At 36.1% G+C, this 19,291-nt stretch overlaps 1 protein-coding gene across 2 annotated transcripts in view; it reads right to left on the bottom strand.

Annotated features, from left to right (window-relative positions):
* Positions 1-7,351: 7,351 nt before the first annotated feature.
* The window catches only part of LOC120516275 (sprouty-related, EVH1 domain-containing protein 2-like), a 132,483-nt gene continuing 120,543 nt past the window's right edge, over positions 7,352-19,291 (bottom strand). For both annotated transcript variants that reach the window (XM_039737832.1, XM_039737831.1), the window contains exons 5-6: positions 12,457-12,612; positions 7,352-11,266 (exon numbers count right to left, since the gene is read on the bottom strand). In XM_039737832.1, coding sequence (XP_039593766.1) covers positions 10,598-11,266; positions 12,457-12,612 — 825 coding nt within the window. In that variant the 3' untranslated portion in view covers positions 7,352-10,597. The remainder of the gene's footprint in view (positions 11,267-12,456; positions 12,613-19,291) is intronic.

Genomic DNA, 19,291 nt, shown 5'->3' with positions numbered 1-19,291 from the left:
ACTGAGGCCGAGGATTGTTTTAGATAAAGCGGGAGAAAAGCCCAGACATCAGCCAAAGGCAGCACTAGGACTCTTGGGTACAGCAACAGACTGGCAGGTGAAGGTAGATCTGGGAAGGCAGCTCTGATTTCCAGATGGCATCGTAGAAACCACCTTCAGGCCAGACATTATTTTGTTTTTGGAAACATTCAAACGGGTGGTTATACTGGAACTTACAGTTTCTTGGGAGAAGAGGATGGAGGAAGCCCATGAGCGCAAGAAAGAAAAGTATGCTGAGTTGGAGGAAGAATGCCACTGACAGGGGTTGCATACATGGTATTTGCAGCCCAGTCTCTATATAAGGCTTATAGTCTTCTGGGCATCACAGGTGTGCGCAAGATTAAAGCCATCAAAGTTATAACTGAAGCAACAGAAAAAGTCACTAGATGGCTGTGGATGAAGAGAAGTGAAACGAAGTAACTTGCTACTTGGGCACAAGCAGGGAACTGATCACCCCGGTTGGGTTGCCTGGGCGAGAGTGTATCAACAGATGTATGTTATACCAACTAATTCAATTAAATTATTTTCAAGATACATTTTAAATTACATTGAAAACTGATTTCTAGATTTTTGCAATTTTCATAACATTAAATATAGTAATTTAAATCCCATGCTTAAATTCACAATGGCAAAATGATTGTAAACAAATTCGGCAGCAACATACTTGTGGAAGCATGTGTTTGATAATCTAGCACTTGCTTGAACTTAAAATCTTCAAGATCTGGATAACAAAAATATAACTGAAATCCTGTGAGAACAAGTGTCACAATTACAAAGTCTGCCTTCTCACCATTTTACTGTGACCAAGAAATTACTATCTAAAGATTTAACAGGTGGTATTCTTTTTAGAGTGGAAAAGATTGATATATAATGCCTGAAGAAATGTAATGAGTAAAACATCGATTTTCATTGTAGCTTCAATGAAACATAGCTGGACAATCAAATCCTTTTAGCTGCCCTTTACATCAATCCTATGAATCAAATGTTGTTGAACAATGAGCAAATTGGTAAAGGCAATGTGGCACTCTATGAATTAGCACTTCACAGAAAATGGTTACATGTACTATCTGAAACGTCTGAACCACAAGACAATGAAGCTAGAAGCATTGGTAGCTCAGAATAATCCTCTTCAAATGATGAATTAGACTTTGGACAAAATGGAATATTCAAAAGCAAAACAGTAGGACTCAAGCATGGCAATACAACCAGTAGATGTCTAAATATATATATATATTTTTTAAACAGATTAAGAGAAGTGTAAAAGTATGACCACTCATTAAAACGGACTACAGAAGTCGTAATCCCCATGTATCCAGAGGTTATTAGTGATGTAGGAAGAACAGTAACAGCAACGCCACAAAACCAAGTGCTGAAAGTTTTCTTCACTGAAATTCATCTAATCATATTTAAGGATTTGTATAAAACAAGATATGGCTGAAGCAAGTCTGTTTCTAATCTATAGATACAAAATTTCTTAAGGAAACATTGTATGGATTAAAATTTTTAATCTTCCACAAATCATTTTTATTTTAATTCAATGCAGTCTTTGTTCCATTGTTATATTCAAATAATGCTTTAATCTTGAAAAGTTATGTACCTAATTAAGTTTATTTTAGTTAAAATATTTTTTTAAATTGCTTTAAGAGCTCATTATTTTTTGGATTAAGTTTTTACCTTGAATTCTTTGCAGTACGCACTTTAGATTTTTGAACTATTAAAATTTTTTATAGTTTTTTAGTGCCCTTAACTTCATTGGCTTATGATAAAAATAAAAGCCTCTTTTTCAATTTCGCAAGTTTTGTCTTATGTTTAATGCTACTCGTTGTTAGTAAATTCTTTAATAAATAATGTAAGAAAACCACAACATCACAGCCTCTACACCCAATCTTTAACAGTATAGGGTGGTAAAAAGTAGCCTGACAATTCACATAGGAATCAGAGGTACCAAAAATGGAAGGGTCTGAGGTTCTATATACAGCCCCGGTGCACATCTCCTTAGTTAAGCCCAAAATTTTTATTTTTCTGCTGATTAATTTGTCATTCTGCAATTCCTCACTCTGTATCCTATCCTTGAATATATTTTTTTAACAAATTATTTTGCTAATGACCTTTGCTTTATTATTTTGTTGTGAAATTAACTTTAAATATATCTATCTATATATATACAGTTAGGTCCTTAAATATTCGGACAGAGACAACTTTTTTCTAATTTTGGTTCTGTACATTACCACAATGAATTTTAAATGAAACAACTCAGATGCAGTTGAAGTGCAGACTTTCAGCTTTAATTCAGTGGGGTGAACAAAAAGATTGCATAAAAATGCGAGGGAACTAAAGTATTTTTTTAACCCAATCCTTTTATTTCAGGGGCTCAAAAGTAATTGGACAAATTAAATAACTGGAAATAAAATATTAATTTCTAATACTTGATTGAAAACCCAACCAGACGTCTTGAACTCATGGACATCACCAGATGCTGGGTTTCCTCCTTTTTAATGCTCTGCCAGCCCTTTACTGCAACGGCTTTCAGTTGCTGTTTGTTTGTGGGCCTTTCTGTATGAAGTTTAGTCTTCAACAAGTGAAATGCATGCTCAATTTGGTTAACATCAGGTGACTGACTTGGCCATTCAAGAATTTTCCACTTCTTTGCTTTAATAAACTCCTGGGTTGCTTTGGCTGTATGTTTTGGGTCATTGTCCATCTGTATCATGAAACGCCGCCCAATCAATTTGATCATTGAGCTGGATTTGAGCAGACAGTATGTCTCTGAACACCTCAGAATTCATTCGGCTGCTTCTGTCCTGTGTCACATCATCAATAAACACTAGTGTCCCAGTGCCACTGGCAGCCATGCATGCCCAAGCCATCACACTGCCTCCACCGTGTTTTACAGTGATGGGGTATGCTTTGGATAATGAGCTGTTCCACGCCTTCTCCATACTTTTTTCTTGCCATCATTCTGGTAGAGGTTATTTTGGTTTCATCTGTCCAAAGAATGTTTTTCCAGAACTGTGCTGGCTTTTTTAGATGTTCTTCAGCAAAGTCCAATCTAGCCTTTCTATTCTTGAGGCTTACGAGTGGCTTGCAGCTTGCAGTACACCCTCTGTATTTACTTTCATGCAGTCTTCACTTTATGGTAGACTTGGATATCGATACGCCGACCCCCTGGAGAGTGTTGTTCACTTGGCTGGCTGTTGTGAAGGGAAAATGATTCTGCGATCATCCACCACTGTTGTCTTCCATGGACGTCCAGGTCTTTTTGTGTTGCTGAGTTCACCAGTGCTTGCTTTCTTTCTCAGGATGTACCAAACTGTAGATTTTGCCACTCGTAATATTGTAGCAATTTCTCGGATGGGTTTTTTCTGTTTTCGCAGCTTAAGGATGGCTTCTTTCAACTGCATGGAGAGGTCCTTTGACCGCATGTTGTCCGTTCACAGCAAAATCTTCCACATGCAAACACCACACCTCAGATCAGAAAAAATTAGAAAAAAGTTGTCTCTGTTCAAATATTTATGGACCTAACTGTATAAATAAAACTGCTTAAAAAATTAATGGAACACATCAGATCTCAATGGGGAAAAAAACCATGCTGGATATCTGTACTGATATGGACTGGGTAATGTGTTAGGAATGAAAGTATGCCACATCATTTGATGGAAATGAAATTTATCAACCTACACAGGGCTGAATTCAAAGTCACCCTGAAAATCAAAGTGAAAAAATGATGCGGCAGTCTATTCCATTTAGCAGTAATTTCATTACAGCAATTAAAAATCATACTCAGTAGTTTTTATGGCTCCCATATGCTTGTATGAATGCCTGACATCTTCGGGGCACGCTCCTAATTAAATGACGGATGGTGTCCAGGTGGATCTCCTCCCAGACCTGGACCAGAGCATCACTGAGTTCCTGGACAGTCTGAGGTGCAACCTGGCAGCGTCGGATGGACAAAAACATAATGTCCCAAGGGTGTTCTATTGGATTTAGGTCAGGCAAGCGTGGGGGCCAATCAATGTTATTAATTCCTTCATCTTCCAGGAACTGCCTGCATACTCTCACCACATGAGGCTGGGCACTATTGTGCAGGAGAAAGAACCCAGGACCCACTGCACCAGCATAGGGTCCTATTGACAATGGGTCCAAGGATTTCATCCTGATACCTAATGGCAGTCAAGATACCGTTGCCTAGCCCGTAGAGGTCTGTGCATCCCTCCATAGGCAAATGCCAATCGAGCTCCACGGTGCCAGGCAGTGAGCACAGGGTCCACTAGAGGACGTCTAGCCCTCAGATTAATCTCATGAAGTCCGTTTCTGATTTTTTGGTCAGAGACTAGAGGATGTCTAGCCCTCAGATTAATCTCATGAAGTCCGTTTCTGATTTTTTGGTCAGAGACATTCACACCAGTGGCTTGCTGGAGGTAATTTTGTAGGGCTCTGACAGTGCTCATCCTGTTCCTCCTTGCCCAAAGGAGCGGATACCGGTCCTGCTGATGGGTTAAGGACCTTCTACGGCCCTGTCTAGGTCTCTCAGAGTAACTGCTTGTCTCCTGGAATCTCCTCCATGCCTTTGAGACTGTGCTGGGAGACACAACAAACCTTCTGGAAATGGCACTTATTGATGTGCCACCCTAGAGAAGTTGGATTACCTGTGCAACCTCTGTAGGGTCCAGGTATTGCCTCATGCTACCAGTAGTGACACTGACCATAGCCAAATGCAAAACTAGTGAAAAAACAGTCAGAAAAGATGAGGAGGGAAAAATGTCAGTGGCCTAGTTTTTTGAGCTGTGTGTGTGTGTGTGTGTGTGTGCACAAACACACATACCTACATAGACACACCCAGATAAGATGCGAAGAGGCAGATTTTTACAGAATCTGCAAGTTCCAGAAATGTCTTTGTTGTAATTGAAAATAGGCAGCCTCACCTGAGAGAGAGAGAGAGAGAGAAAGTAAATACACAGACAGAGAAAGTTAACTTGGTTAAGTCTATGTTTGTACTCATGTATCATTACTTTATTTGTACGTCAATTCCCAAAGTTAGAAAATACACACACATACAGATCTATTAAACAGCTGTTGTATATTGCTGAAATGGGAAAACTTTTTTTTCTGACTGTTGCTATAAACTGGTTAATTGGCACATTCTAATTAAAACATAATTTAAATTTTAATTATAATGAAGCCACACGGAACTTTCATTAAATTCAAAATATATTTCAGATATACAGTACTTTCTATATTTTGACCTTCTGAAATGGATATAAATTAATACCACTTTTGGTCTTGGTTGAATTATACAATACAGAAAATAAATGTTATAAATACACAGTGTTCCTCAAAGGATATATTTCAGATGTACTGAAACTACTTGACATAAAACAATTCTTCCAACAATAAAGGTAATAATGGTAAGTATTCAGACTGTACCATTCAGAAATGAAATAAAAAATATGTTAAAAAATGTGTATCACCTATACATCATAGTAAAGCCACCAAAAATAACAAGCTAATTGCATTTTATTTTTAGCATAGTATTTCTTTGTCCATCAAATTTCAAGATGCACTGCCAGTTAGACCAATAAAAATCTAAATAACTTCTTATACACCTTTGTTGTTATATACATTCTACCTTGGTAGTTTCAGAAGTAACAGGCCCCTGCATTTCAGAATCAAATTAGGTGAGGTACTGGGATTACTGTATGCCATTTATAGGATTAGCCCATTTAAATCTATATGCATATTGTATAAGAGTAGGGGCTTTACTGTGGTTTACATTACATTATTTTCTTTTTACAGTCTAATATGTTTGTTATATCTAACACATGACTGAAAGAACTTCCCTGTGTAAAGCAAAGTTTTAATCTACGCTGAATAACATGGTGGCAGAATGGCAGTGATACTATCCAAAGACCAGAAAGAAAACCGTACATGTTTTGAAAAATTACACATGGTGCACTGAATTTCTTCTGGTATCTCTTGTAGACTCGATGTCCTATTATAATAGCTTTGCCAATTAAGTGTTTATGTATCAATAAATATTTATACATTTTTAATATCAAAGTACCATATACAAAAAATTGTATTAAATAACTTACCTCAAGAATGGCTTTTTGCTGTGACCTGCAATGACAGTTGGCAGTATAGCTGTTCAAATGAACCAACAGTGCAAATAAACACATTTTAAATACCAGTAGACCTTGGATGTATCATGGTAATGCAGCTGCTAGTTAATCTTCAGTATCTTTTGTGAAATTAATTATCCTTTTTCAGATTCAGAAAAAACATATGCTGCTCAAGGTGACAGACACTGTAGTTCTGCAACAAGTGTAAGCAGTCCTAGCTCTGGAATTTTCCTTGTTTGTTTCAGAGTGCTGACTTCTCCATTTTGCAGTTTGTAGATTTTGTGGGATCCTTAGTGAATGACATTGATACAACAAAATACTGTGGTGTTAAATGCTTGAATGTGTGTGTATGAACAGCATCAAATAATCTGGACCCATGTCACACTCTAACTGCAAACCACAAAAATATGATAAAACATAAGGTACAGAGTTTTAAGCAAGGAATTCCAATGCCATTCCCCAATTTAGAATTAAGGAGTAGTATGTAATAAAATTCATTGCACAGGCAAAACACAACATAGGTCATTATGACTGTGAAAAAACAATATGTACTCATAAATACTCCTGCATTTAACACTTTTCACTGTACAATGTCTGGCTTAGTTAAATAATATTTTTTTTATAACTAAATAAATGATTACTTAACTTTTTATAACTAAAAAAAGATGGGAACCTAGTATTTAAAAGGCTGACCTGAACAAACTGGGTGATGGCCTTAGTCAATTACTATAAAACATACACTCAAGCACAATAAATACTAGTAATAAGGCTGACAGCATATTTTTGAAGCCATTAATATCTAATAATTCTTAACTTCCTTTAAGATTTTATATTGTGACTGTTCAAGTAAAAGCTGTACTTAAACCCAGTTCAGGTTATAAAAACTTAAATAATGTAATTCTTAAGTGAATAGCTTAATGTTTCTATTTTATGTTCAGTTTTATTTTACTCTCAAATCTGCCATTTTACATAAAAAGCAGACAATATAATAAAATGACAAACGTAGAAGAATAACGTACTGGACAGGTATTTTGATATGACGTATTTATATTTACATAGTACTTTTTTATATAAAGTAAGAGCTACATTGATCATTTGTATTAGAAACAATTAAAAAAACAAAAAATGTACATCACTTGATATATAATTTGCTTTTTACAAAAGTAAAAATGCTTCTTGTAAAAAAAAAAAAATCAATACAACAGGGTTGATTTTATTTCTTTTAGTACATAAGGAAATAATGTTTGCTTCAGGCACTTTTCATACTTTAAAAGTGTGCATTAGCAAAAGACTGTGCACCGAAACAAATGAAAACATTTTAGATTACTTTCTTACCACAGATACAAAAATAAAACTCTCATTATCCTCCATCAAAGGCTGGCAAGTATTGCAAGAGTTGATCAAGAGCAACAGTAAACACTGCTGATTTTTTTAAACTAAGTAAAACAATAAAACTATGTACAAAATTGTTCAGCTGGTCCTAATATCACTCCCCAGATGTAAATGTGGTAAGAACTTGGATTTACAAGAAGATTTTCATTGGGACCTCAAGATCTTCAGTGCATTACAACAAAGTTTGGGGCACCTGACCATGTCTTAAGCAATTAAAAAATATTTCTTCTATGTAGTGTTGTGCTTTTCTTGCATCTGTAAACCATTGTGGCCATTAAAAAAATTATATATACACAGGTGTGGACAAATGTACGTTTACATTTGTTTGTATGGAAAAAGACATGCAGGTCGTATTTATTACAATAGATTTATTAGCTCAATAGTTTTATTAACTCAAAAGAATGTCACAATGGTACAGTGCACTTAGGTACAATCTTGTAAGCATTCAAGTTGTTGGCCTCGTGTACTCACAACTGTAAACATACTTTTGCCCACCCATGCACGAGTGTGTGTGTGTGTGTGTGTGTATATATATAAATAAATTTTCTCCCCCAGTAAGGTAATACGGTGAGAAAAACTTAGGCTGGAGCATTTAACTAAATTTGATTCCCATTGTGATCAGGCACTAAAATATTCTGTTTATATGCCCATAAGTACAAATAATACACTGAGGGGCATCCTGCCAAAAAAAAAAAAAAAAAAAAGAAAAATGGTGACTTCAGTAACCAACAAATACTTGCTTGTTTAAAAATTGCAAGAGACAAAAGGAATACATTTTCACTCGAAAATATGAATTATCTAATTAAAACAGTGATTGATGAAATAAAATTAACTAAAGGTGGCTGACAGGTGAGAATATAGATTGAACAAACCAAAAACTACTCAGGATCTTTCAGATTCTTGCAATTTCAGCATTAGCTAATGATAAACTATTTGTTCCATTAAAACTAAATTCCTGGAAGATTCCACAATGATTTTTTGCCTTAAATACGGTAAGTTAAAAATGACTGGACGTTCCTGTAATATTTAATCTAGATGGGTATATTCTTGTACAGTAAAATACAAATATAAGCCACTCAAATGATCGTTCTGGATGCTCATTTGGCATAAGACTCTATATATGCATAAAGACACCTTTATATATATTATATATTTGTGTGTCTCAGTATATAAATATATAAAAACCATGTTCACGCGCACATACTCATTCAACTGTAAACTTGCAGATACACAAAAATACACTATCACATAATGACTATAAGAGAAGTTATGACTGAATTTAAACCTTTCTCTGTTGTGTTCACTATTTAAAATAACATGACCAGAGTTAGTAAAATAACTGAAGGTAAAAACAATCACAATGTGGTTGCAAGTAGTATTTAAATATGATAGGAGAAAAAAAAGACTTAAAACAACAAAATGATGTAACCAACTATGATGCGTTTTTAAAAAATGATCTGTACAGCATTCACACAGATATTAGTGTGTCTGAATGTTTGGCTGTGAACATGGAGAAGGTACAATACCACTGGCAATTTTACTACACAAAAGCAAATAAGGCAGGACCAGCACTGTTGGCTCTGCCAGACTTTTCTTAGCTGCCTCATTATTTAGATTGTACTATGCTATTAAAGATAAAAACTAACTTTTTATTAAAAATTATTTGGATATTGTAAAATGTTATAAAAATATTCTTCTAGCTAATTACAACCTTTGAACAAGGGTATATGTATATCTGTAGCTCTCTTATGGACTAGTCAAAGCTGCCCTTGCACACAAAAACACACATCTCATAACATGGACATTACCTGGAAAAAAACAGTGACTGCTCCATAAATAAGCAAATCCAAACAAATCAATTAACATTTTATAGACATTTTAAAATTAACTAATTCAATAACTCCAAATGTAAAACATACAAGTACACATATCGGTGTAGCTGTATAGTTCACAATCGCTCTGCAAGCTATCCGAGCACCTTTTCAAAGTTGTGTACCAAACCATCACAAGTTTTTGAAAGCATTTAATTACTACAATGTAGTTTCAATCATCAGGCAGGCTGCAATGGCTACAAACAGGTGAAAAAGGACTGCTAGACTTGATTCTAAGACTACACTTATGCAAAATAAAAGTATGTTTACAAAAAAAAATTATAATTAGGGCTGATTATATTATGACCCTTCTTATCAGTCTTTCTCTCTCTGTGCGCTATTTAAAACAGTTTTTTGTTTCTATCAATCTCAATTGTTCTATTCCACTTTGGTTGACATTTAAGTTTACCAGCTTAAGGAAAACTGTCCAGCATCTTTGGAAGTGAAATGTTTCTAATAAATCAGATTATACACTATTTTTAATTGGAGAGAATGACAGTGGCAGCCATTAAAAGGAAATAAATGGTAGTGATACTATATATACATACACATATACAAGATACAGCTTATGATTTTTGCTTCCAAATAGAAACAATATGAGGTTGTTTTCCAAAACCTTTTGTTATTAAAAAATAACTGAATAAATGCACAATATCCACTCAAACACAGGTTAAATATTTCAGGTGAACTAAACAGCAAATAAGAAATATTTCTAGCAGTCCAATTTAAGTGCCTTTTTTATGAGGAGAAAAAAAAAAGGAGGAAGTGAGAGACAGATACAAATATAAGGGCCAATTAATACATCAAAATGTTTTAACAAGATCCTCAAAAATGCACCACTAATAAAAAGTCCAAGCTCTTAAAAGAAATGTCAAAACATTAAGTACAAGACATTCTCCCCTTTTACATATTTCTATAAATGAATTATGACTGGTTAGTCTTTAAAAATGACTGAACAATTTATATACTCATTATATATATATATATATATATATATATATATATATATATATATATATATATATATATATATATATATATATAAACTGCATGATGGCACCATGGGCAATTTCCTCCAACAGAGAGTAAGGCAAAGATAGTTATCTCCAAAATATTCTTAGGGCCAATGTGCTTCAATGTACTGGAATTTGAAAAGGAACCCCCCTCCCCAATAATTCATCCCACTGCTTTGTGTTTTCCACCACAGCACCTGCAAAGGACTCCACAGTGGTAGCATGCACGTAGTGGTGGATAACAGCACATACAGGGAGCCAACAAGGACAAAGTTATAAGAGCTAACCACCGAAGACAGAACCTTTCATCACTAGTGTCACAAGAGCAAGGATCTGAGTAGTCCCCTTCAGGGTCAGACATGCAGTGATAAAGCAGAGTATCTGCACACCACATACAACTGACCCGCTGGATGCAGGTGCGAATAGGGTCTGGAGCATCTTGGCACTGTCCACGTCCATTCTCCTCAAGATTAAACATGTCCCTGCAGTATATGCATCTTGATCTCTCCCCATCCTCCTTCCTTCTCTTTGATTTCGACTTCTGAGACACAGGCTGAGCATTAATAATACAGCTGCCACTGCTTTTCAGCTCTTTGCTGAAGCTAAAGTCACAGTTTGGAACATAAGGGTAATTGTAATCATGTTTTGAGACGTCACTTTTGGCAAACTGTACATAGGAGTCCACATCTTCGATATCAAGACATTTCTCACGTGCAGCAGCATGCCTATAATCCTCATAACCAGTCATCCAAGTTTTTTCACGAGGATTGATTCGAACAACTTCCTCATTATCATCTTGAAAATTATCGTGATGCTGTAGTGTAGACACAGACTGAAAAAAATGAAAAAAGATAAATTTAGCAATAATATTGCTATTAAAAATAAAATACATATTGATAATTTAACATTTCAACAGGATTAATACATTTTATTTAAAGTAATTTTAGTTCGGCCTAGGGCGGCACGGTGGCGCAGTGGTAGCGCTGCTGCCTCGCAGTTAGGAGACCCGGGTTCGCTTCCCGGGTCCTCCCTGCGTGGAGTTTGCATGTTCTCCCGTGTCTGCGTGGGTTTCCTCCGGGTGCTCGGTTTCCTCCCACAATCCAAAGACATGCAGGTTAGGTGGATTGGCGATTCTAAATTGGCCCTAGTGTGTGCTTGGTGTGTGGGTGTGTTTGTGTGTGTCCTGCGGTGGGTTGGCACCCTGCCCAGGATTGGTTCCTGCCTTGTGCCCTGTGTTGGCTGGGATTGGCTCCGGCAGACCCCGTGACCCTGTATTCGGATTCAGCGGGTTAGAAAATGGATGGATGGATGGATGGATGGATAGTTCGGCCTATTAGATAGTTTCATTAGGAATGGCTATATTTCTTTTTTCTTATTTACAGTGGTGGTTCTTAACTGGTGTGAGTTTCTTCTTATAGAAAGTAGTTGGGAGGACAAAACAAAAACACTCTTCACACTATTTCTGAACTGTTTACGTAGTAACACCCAGCGGTAGAAACAAAAGTATTAATGTGAGATAGAACATATTCATCCTGTATGAAATTGCCAGTTAAGAGTTTGAAATATGAAACACCTATCTGTTCTGGTAAATTATGTCCTTTTATTTTCATACTAAAATTGAGTAACATACTAATCTTTATATGGCCACACTGCATCCATCTCCTACAACCTATGGTTTTCTTTTGAAAATGTTTTAGGGAAATCACCTGCTCTATTTGTCATTCTTCCAAAAATGATAAGAGTACATTCATTCTGGTCCATATACACTTCTGCAATTATAATACATAAAACCTTCTGAAGCCAAGTATTTACATTTAAATGCATGGTTGGTGTCTAACTAAGACTTGGGCCAAAAAATGTGCAATCTATTTTAAGATTAGTTCTGCTTCTACCCAAATACCATTGTCAAAAGTTACAAAAAATCTATTCAAAGGAATGATATAATACAATGTTTACTATGTCAATCAGTTTACTATCAACAAAGATACAAATGTTACTTGTGTACTGCCCAGGATAGCTTACCTGTTCAAGAAGGTAGTGGTCAGGCAGTGGGTAATGGTCATGCCTGTGGCCGAGAATACAGCGGTGTCGTCGTGGTTCACAGAAAGAAGAGGGGGCTAGTGCCTGCACTGACAGCTCCTTCTTCTGAGAAGAGTTTGATGAACTATCTGTAGCAGCCTTTAAAAATAAATAATAGTTAATCAAAGTCAGGTAATGTTTATTTAAATAAAAAAAGTTGCACTCAATGTTAAATAGTATTTTTGCTCTTAATGACAAATTAGCTACCTCGTTAACATGTAAAGAATTAATTTTGTGTATAGATAGATAATTAATCCCAAGGGGAAATTCACATAATCCAGCAGCAGTATACTGATACATATGCACTTACATATGACAAAACAGACTATGTTTGAATAGATATATTCAAAATTTACCAACTGATATGACAAATGGATTCCCAAATGTGGATAGGAGCACACAACTAGAAATGACAAAACTACTTAAAATCATGGGCGGCACTGTGGCGCAGTGGTAGAGCTGCTGCCTTGCAGTAAGGAGACCTGGGTTCGCTTCCTGGGTCCTCCGTGCGTTGAGTTTGCGTTGGTTTCCTCCGGGTGCTCCGGTTTCCTCCCACAGTCCAAAGACATGCAGGTTAGGTGCGTCGGCGATCCAAAATTGTCCCTAGTGTGTACTTGGCATGGTATTGGTTGTGCGTGTGCCCTGCCTGGGGATTTGTTCTTGCCTTGCACTCTGCGTTGGCTGGGATTGGCTCCAACAGACCCCCATGAACCTGTGTTAGGATATAGCGGGTTGGATGATGGCTGAATGACTGACTTAAAATCATGTACATAATTTTGTTAAAACACACATGAAAAGCATAGAAACTGAATACAATTATAACTTGAACTAGACAAACATGAACACCAAAAAAAAAAAAAACCCCTTTACACATGGATAAGACAATGAGCATTGCAACTGGTTTTATCTGTTTGGCAGTATTTCTTCTGGTTTTATTTCTTATCAACCCACTTACCTAGAGCCTAACTGAACTGTTTTCGGTACAATGCACAAACCTTAACCAGTGTTTAACATGAAAACTCAAACAACCCTATCAACCCCTTAAACCAGTTTATGGACATTACTAAAACTAATCTTCATGACTATGGAACATAGGGGAGAAAAAATCAAACATGTCTATAGAAAATGTATAAACACTACAGGAAATAACTGGACCTAGAATTCAGCCCACTGTCCTGCAATTTAAGGCAGGTGCACTAACCACAAATCACAATGACAAAGTTACATATTTCACTCTTTGAGCAGTGAAACACATGCTGAAAACAACAACTCTAACCTGAATTCCAATCACCTTCTTGCTTCATTCAAAACCTGACAATTTCAAACACTCTGTATTAAGCCCAAAATAAAGTGAGACCAAAGTTTTCTTGTTTATGTCTTAGTTTGTGCTCTTTAATTCAAACTTATTATCATTTTATTTGTTCCTCAAGTGCCAAAGTTATCAAATACACATGCAAAGGTGTATTACACAGCTACTCTGCCTGGTTGTCTAGTCCTAAAATGCAGTATTTTTTTCTTCTTTCTGAGTAGTGTTAAAATTGTTCAGTTGATGTTACTTTGTACATTCATTAAAATGCAATTCAAAAATATTAGAAGTACTTGTATTAACTTTGTCTTTCTAAAGTGAACTAAACCTGTATGTAATAACAGCTTTGAGTCTTCTTGGGGAAGTCTCTACAAGCTTGGTACAACTGGATTTTGGCAGTTTATCCCATTCTTTATAGCAGATACTCTTAACCTTCATTAGAACAATCAAAAGATTTAGAAATAGTTTCATATACTTGCCTTCATCTATGCCTCACCGCAATTTTATCGTAAAGGTCTACAGAGAGCTCTTTGGACTTGGCTTTTTGTCCTGATATGCAGAATGCATATTGAGACCTTATATACAGGTACATGAGTGCCTTTATAAAATATTCAAATTAATTCAGTTTGCTATATGTAGACTCCAATCAAATTCTAGACACATCAAAAATATTAAAGCAAACAGGAGGCATCTGACCTCAATTAGGAGCGCTACAGTAAAGGGTCTGAATACTTACACAAATAAGTGATTTCAGATTTGGATTTTTTAATAAATTTGCAAACCTTTCTGAAAACATTCTTCAGTTTGTTATTATGAGCTATTGAGTGTAGATTGACAGGCTAAATGGCAATTTATAATTTAAAATTAAATTGACAATACAATAAACTGCAGAAGGTGAAGGGGTCTGAAAACTATTAGGATTAAGAATTTAAAGTCAGTTCTCTTTGTAAAGCTACCCTAAAAAGCTGGTTTTGTGAATATGATAATGATTCTTTAGTGTTAAATGTAGATAATGTAATTTGTCTGCAAGAAGTGGAATGCTAAGAGAAGAATGGGAACACCATCAATCAACTGTTTAAAATCACTGGCAGGTGAAGTGGGTAACATTAATTATGTTGATACAATGGCACCTCACTTGTCAAGGGGTGGGATATATTGGACAGGAAAGCAGGAAAAAAATGCAAGCATAAGGATCTGAACAACTCTGACCAGGGTCAAATTGTGATGACTGAGCATTTTCAAAACAGTAGGTCTTTAGGGGCGTTCCCAGTATGTGGTGGTTAGTACCTTTCAAAAGATGGTCCAAGAAAGGAAAATCATTCAACTGGCAGGGTCATGGGCGCCCAAGGCTCGTTGATGTACATGGGGAGCAAAGACTAGCCCGTCTGGTCTGATTACACAGAACTCTACTGTAGTACAAATTCTAAAAAAAATAATGCTTGTTATGTATGAAGATATGCAACCACAGAATGGTTAGAGTATCCATGCTGACACCTGCCCACTGCCAAAAGCACCTATAAAGGGGTTGTAAGTGCCAGAACGTGCCCATGTAGTAAACTGAAGAAGGTGGCCTGGTCCAATTAATCACATTTTCTTTTAGAACATGTGGATGACGGGTGTTGTGTTAACCTGGGGAAAAGATGTCAGCAGGATGCACTACTGGAAGAAGGCAAACCGGGGGAGGCAGTGTGATGCTCTGGGAAACTGGATCCTGGCATTTATATGGATGTTACTTTGACAAGAACCTGTTACCTACATATTGTAGCAGACTTTGTACATCCCTTCATGGTAACGGTATTCGCTTGTGGCAGTGACCACCTTTAACAGGATGATGCGCTCTGCCACACTGCAAAAATTGTTCAGGAATGGTTTGAGGAACATAAAGAGTTCAAGGTGCTGACGTGGCCTCCAAATTCCCCAGATCTCAATTCAATTAAGCATCTGTGTGTGGGATTTGCTAGAAAAACAAATCCAATCCATGAAGCAACTTACAAGACTTAATAGTGTCTGCTGCTAACATCTTTATGCCAGATACCACAGAACACCTTCAGATGTCTTGCAGAGTTCATGCCTCAACAGGTCAGTGTTGTTTTTGCCAGCACAAGGGGGACCTACACAATATTAAGACGGGAGGTTTTTAATGTTGTGCCTTATTGGTGTATTGGCCCATAAATGAAACATCTGAACTGCTGTAATGCCCAGGTTGCCCACAGTTGACATACTCTGTTGAACCTGGCACATTGAAAGTCATAAACTGAGACGGACTGGGCAATGAAAACACACAATAAATCCAGAGATGGTGCAAAACAGCGCTCTGTGCTTTTATTATGCAATAATAAGTTAAAAAGTGCAGTACAGATTCAGTACAATAATCAATGGAAAACAGTGCCCAATGAGAAAGTTAACTCAAATATGTCCAAATTCTTAAAATTCATCAATAAAATGAATTCCAGGATTTCATTAGTTGTCAGTTATAATCATCAAAATTAAAAGAAATAAACATTTGAAATACATCAGTCTGTGTGCAATGAATGAATCTAATATAAAAGTTTCACTTTTTGAATGGAATTACTGAAATAAATCAACTTTGTCATGATATTCTAATTTTATGACCAGCACCTGCATGTCCAAAGATGTGGTTTACCCATTGCACTGAAGGGTAGGAAGTGAGAAAAGCAATCTGAAATTGCTGTATAACTCATATGACAGTTCTAAATAAATGTGTGGAAACTGAACCAGTAGAACGTATATTGGGATGCACTCTTGTTGCCATGTGTGGAAGTGGTGTTCATATGCATGGGCTAGGGGATCCACATATCCTAGTTAGGCTAAGCGTGGAAAGCTGAATGGAGCCACCTTGTGGGCTCACAGCTGTAAGGTAAAGGTACAGAGGCTTGGAACAATTCAAATTGAGTGAGAAACTCAGAAATACACAAGAACCTAGCAATAGAACCAATGACTCCACTAATTGAGGCTAAATTCACAATGCTATGTTCTATTTAAAATATAGAAATTATTTTGCATTGTTGCCTTTCATGCACACTACCCCAGCATTTTTAACTCCCAAAAACATAGTTCTCTAGACAAAAACTTCTGAAATGCCAGCTCAGCATTGCAATGTGGATGGTTGAAAACATAAGATTTTTTGAAAACACAGACCTTTCCTGCTTGGATCCTCCTTATTATAATGTCTCATTATCTGACTGGTCCCACTTCTCAGACGAAAACTATACTTCAACACAGTGGATATAGAGGAGTTTCTTTCCATGGTACATGTTGTATTGCTTTCCTGTATGCATCTAAATTGGGTTTTGAACATTTTGAGGGCTGCATACATATGCAAAAGGAAAATAATCTACCAGTTTGTGATAAATCTTGCAGTCTGAGGTGTTACTTTCCCTTCAAGAATTTTTCCACTGATGTGTGCATGCCCAGTGTAGGTGAGGTCTAGGGAATATGCATTTTCGGCCGTTCCAGTGTGGCCAGTGATTATTTTGTAAAGAAAATGTGAAAACGCAAATATGGATGGAGATTGTTTTCATATATAAACACAGCTGAAACCATAGATGTGTGGATGAAGCCTCCGAGTAGCTAACTGAGGTATTAAGGCTAAATTATATTTCTGTGTCAAGCCTGAACAGTCAAAAGCAATTTATACTTCTGCATTGCACTGTGGATGCACATGAATCAATATTAGTTGGTGCCGTTTGTGCATGAGGCTAGAAGTGTACGAAAAAGTGTAAACCAGACTTCAAGCATTATACTATTACTAGATATTGAAAAAAAATGGTACAATTTACCAATTTCTTACAGTGACAGCTCCATAATCAGGTTAGCATACCCTATTCAAACAGTAATCACCACCACAAAGTAGAATCTAACTTAAGCAGGTGAATTTGCTATGCAATAATTACATTTTACTGCTGAGAAAGAGATGAAAAAAATCGATTTTTTTTTCTAACTGCGAGAGGTAGAAACCTACTGAGAGACTGATAAGCTTTTCAAATGATTGATAAACAAATTACGTTTTATCTTAAAAGTATAAACAAGATAAATTATAAAAAAACATTTACGCTTCCATGCATGCTGTGTGTTCATAAAAGACATTTACTTCAGTCAATGTCACTGGACAAACACAGACTAAATAAATCATGTAAACATTCTTGGAACTAGTGATTCCATGATACACAAACAACCGCAATCTACTTTCTGAAGTACAATTTAAATTACAATTTCACTTTTTTTTTTTTATGAAAACGTTTCCTTCCTTCCTTAAGGTACAGTATACCACTTTCAGGCAAAAGCAACACAGCAATCCCCCAATCAAATACTCAATTATTAAAAATAAAATTAAAAGCAAAACGCACATTATACTGATTTACTATAATTACAAAAAGATAAAAAGCCACATACAAAATCTCAGGATAAATTGAATACATAAATGATACAAAACTAAGGATTATTTCACAGAGAAATTTTTGTTTATTTATTCATTTATTATTAAACTTGTTTCAGGGTTCATACGCTTCAGTGCATTTCAAATTTCAGGGCTTTTTATTAATTTTCCAGTACAAATCAACAAAAGAATCCAGAACTACTTTACACAATGGTTCTAATTATTCATAGCAAATTACATGAACCTAGTAAGAACACATATGAATTCAAACAAGTGCCTTATTTTTAAATTATTTGCCGCTTATTAAAACTGACTATAAAGCTTACACTATTTACCCACAGTAATAGTGCAGTTGCGTGCTATTTATGCAATTCTAGGCAGGTCTGCTACATTTTTAAAGCAAAGATCTCTGGACAATGAACTTGCCTTTATACATGTACTGTGCACTGGGCCAGCATATGCCAATATTTTAGTGTTTCCCAGCAAAAGACAGAAAGAAATCATGAAAAAAGCATGCTTTGTGCAAGCACTGTTTACCAACTCAACACTTTAAAACACACAAAAATATACAGAAACTTTACTGTGCTGGCGTACTACTGACCTGATTAAAAAAAACCAACATTGGCACATTTTAGGTAGTTAGATAATGGATGGATGAAACTGTTGCAGATGAAAAATGCAAGGTATAATTTGGGAAGGACATCCATGCACACTGAAAAATGTTACCCATGTCTTCACCATAACTTGTATGTCTAATACTTGTCCATCACAATTAACATAGAGGATTTCAAACATTCATTTTTAGTCACATAAGACGACAAAGATGGTGACACAGGAGGAATATCAATAGCCTGATTAGCCTTACTTCCAGCTAGTCCAATGGCACTTAAACTGTTCGCTGATGCAGTGGTCAGATGTGAAGATAACCCCACAAATGGTCCAAAAAATTGTTAACAGAATTAATGGCTTCCTTGCTCTTCTTAAGTTCACAATAATTACCTTTTTTCATATGGCTTTTTAAAGCAGACTCACCCATATTACAAATGTCAAACACATTCCTATAGTAATGACATCTA

This window comes from Polypterus senegalus, chromosome 16, assembly GCF_016835505.1.
Source record: "Polypterus senegalus isolate Bchr_013 chromosome 16, ASM1683550v1, whole genome shotgun sequence".
NCBI lineage: Eukaryota > Metazoa > Chordata > Cladistia > Polypteriformes > Polypteridae > Polypterus > Polypterus senegalus.
The sequence above is the reverse complement of the archived record's forward strand: the minus strand, read 5'-3'. Positions and strand labels throughout refer to the sequence as shown.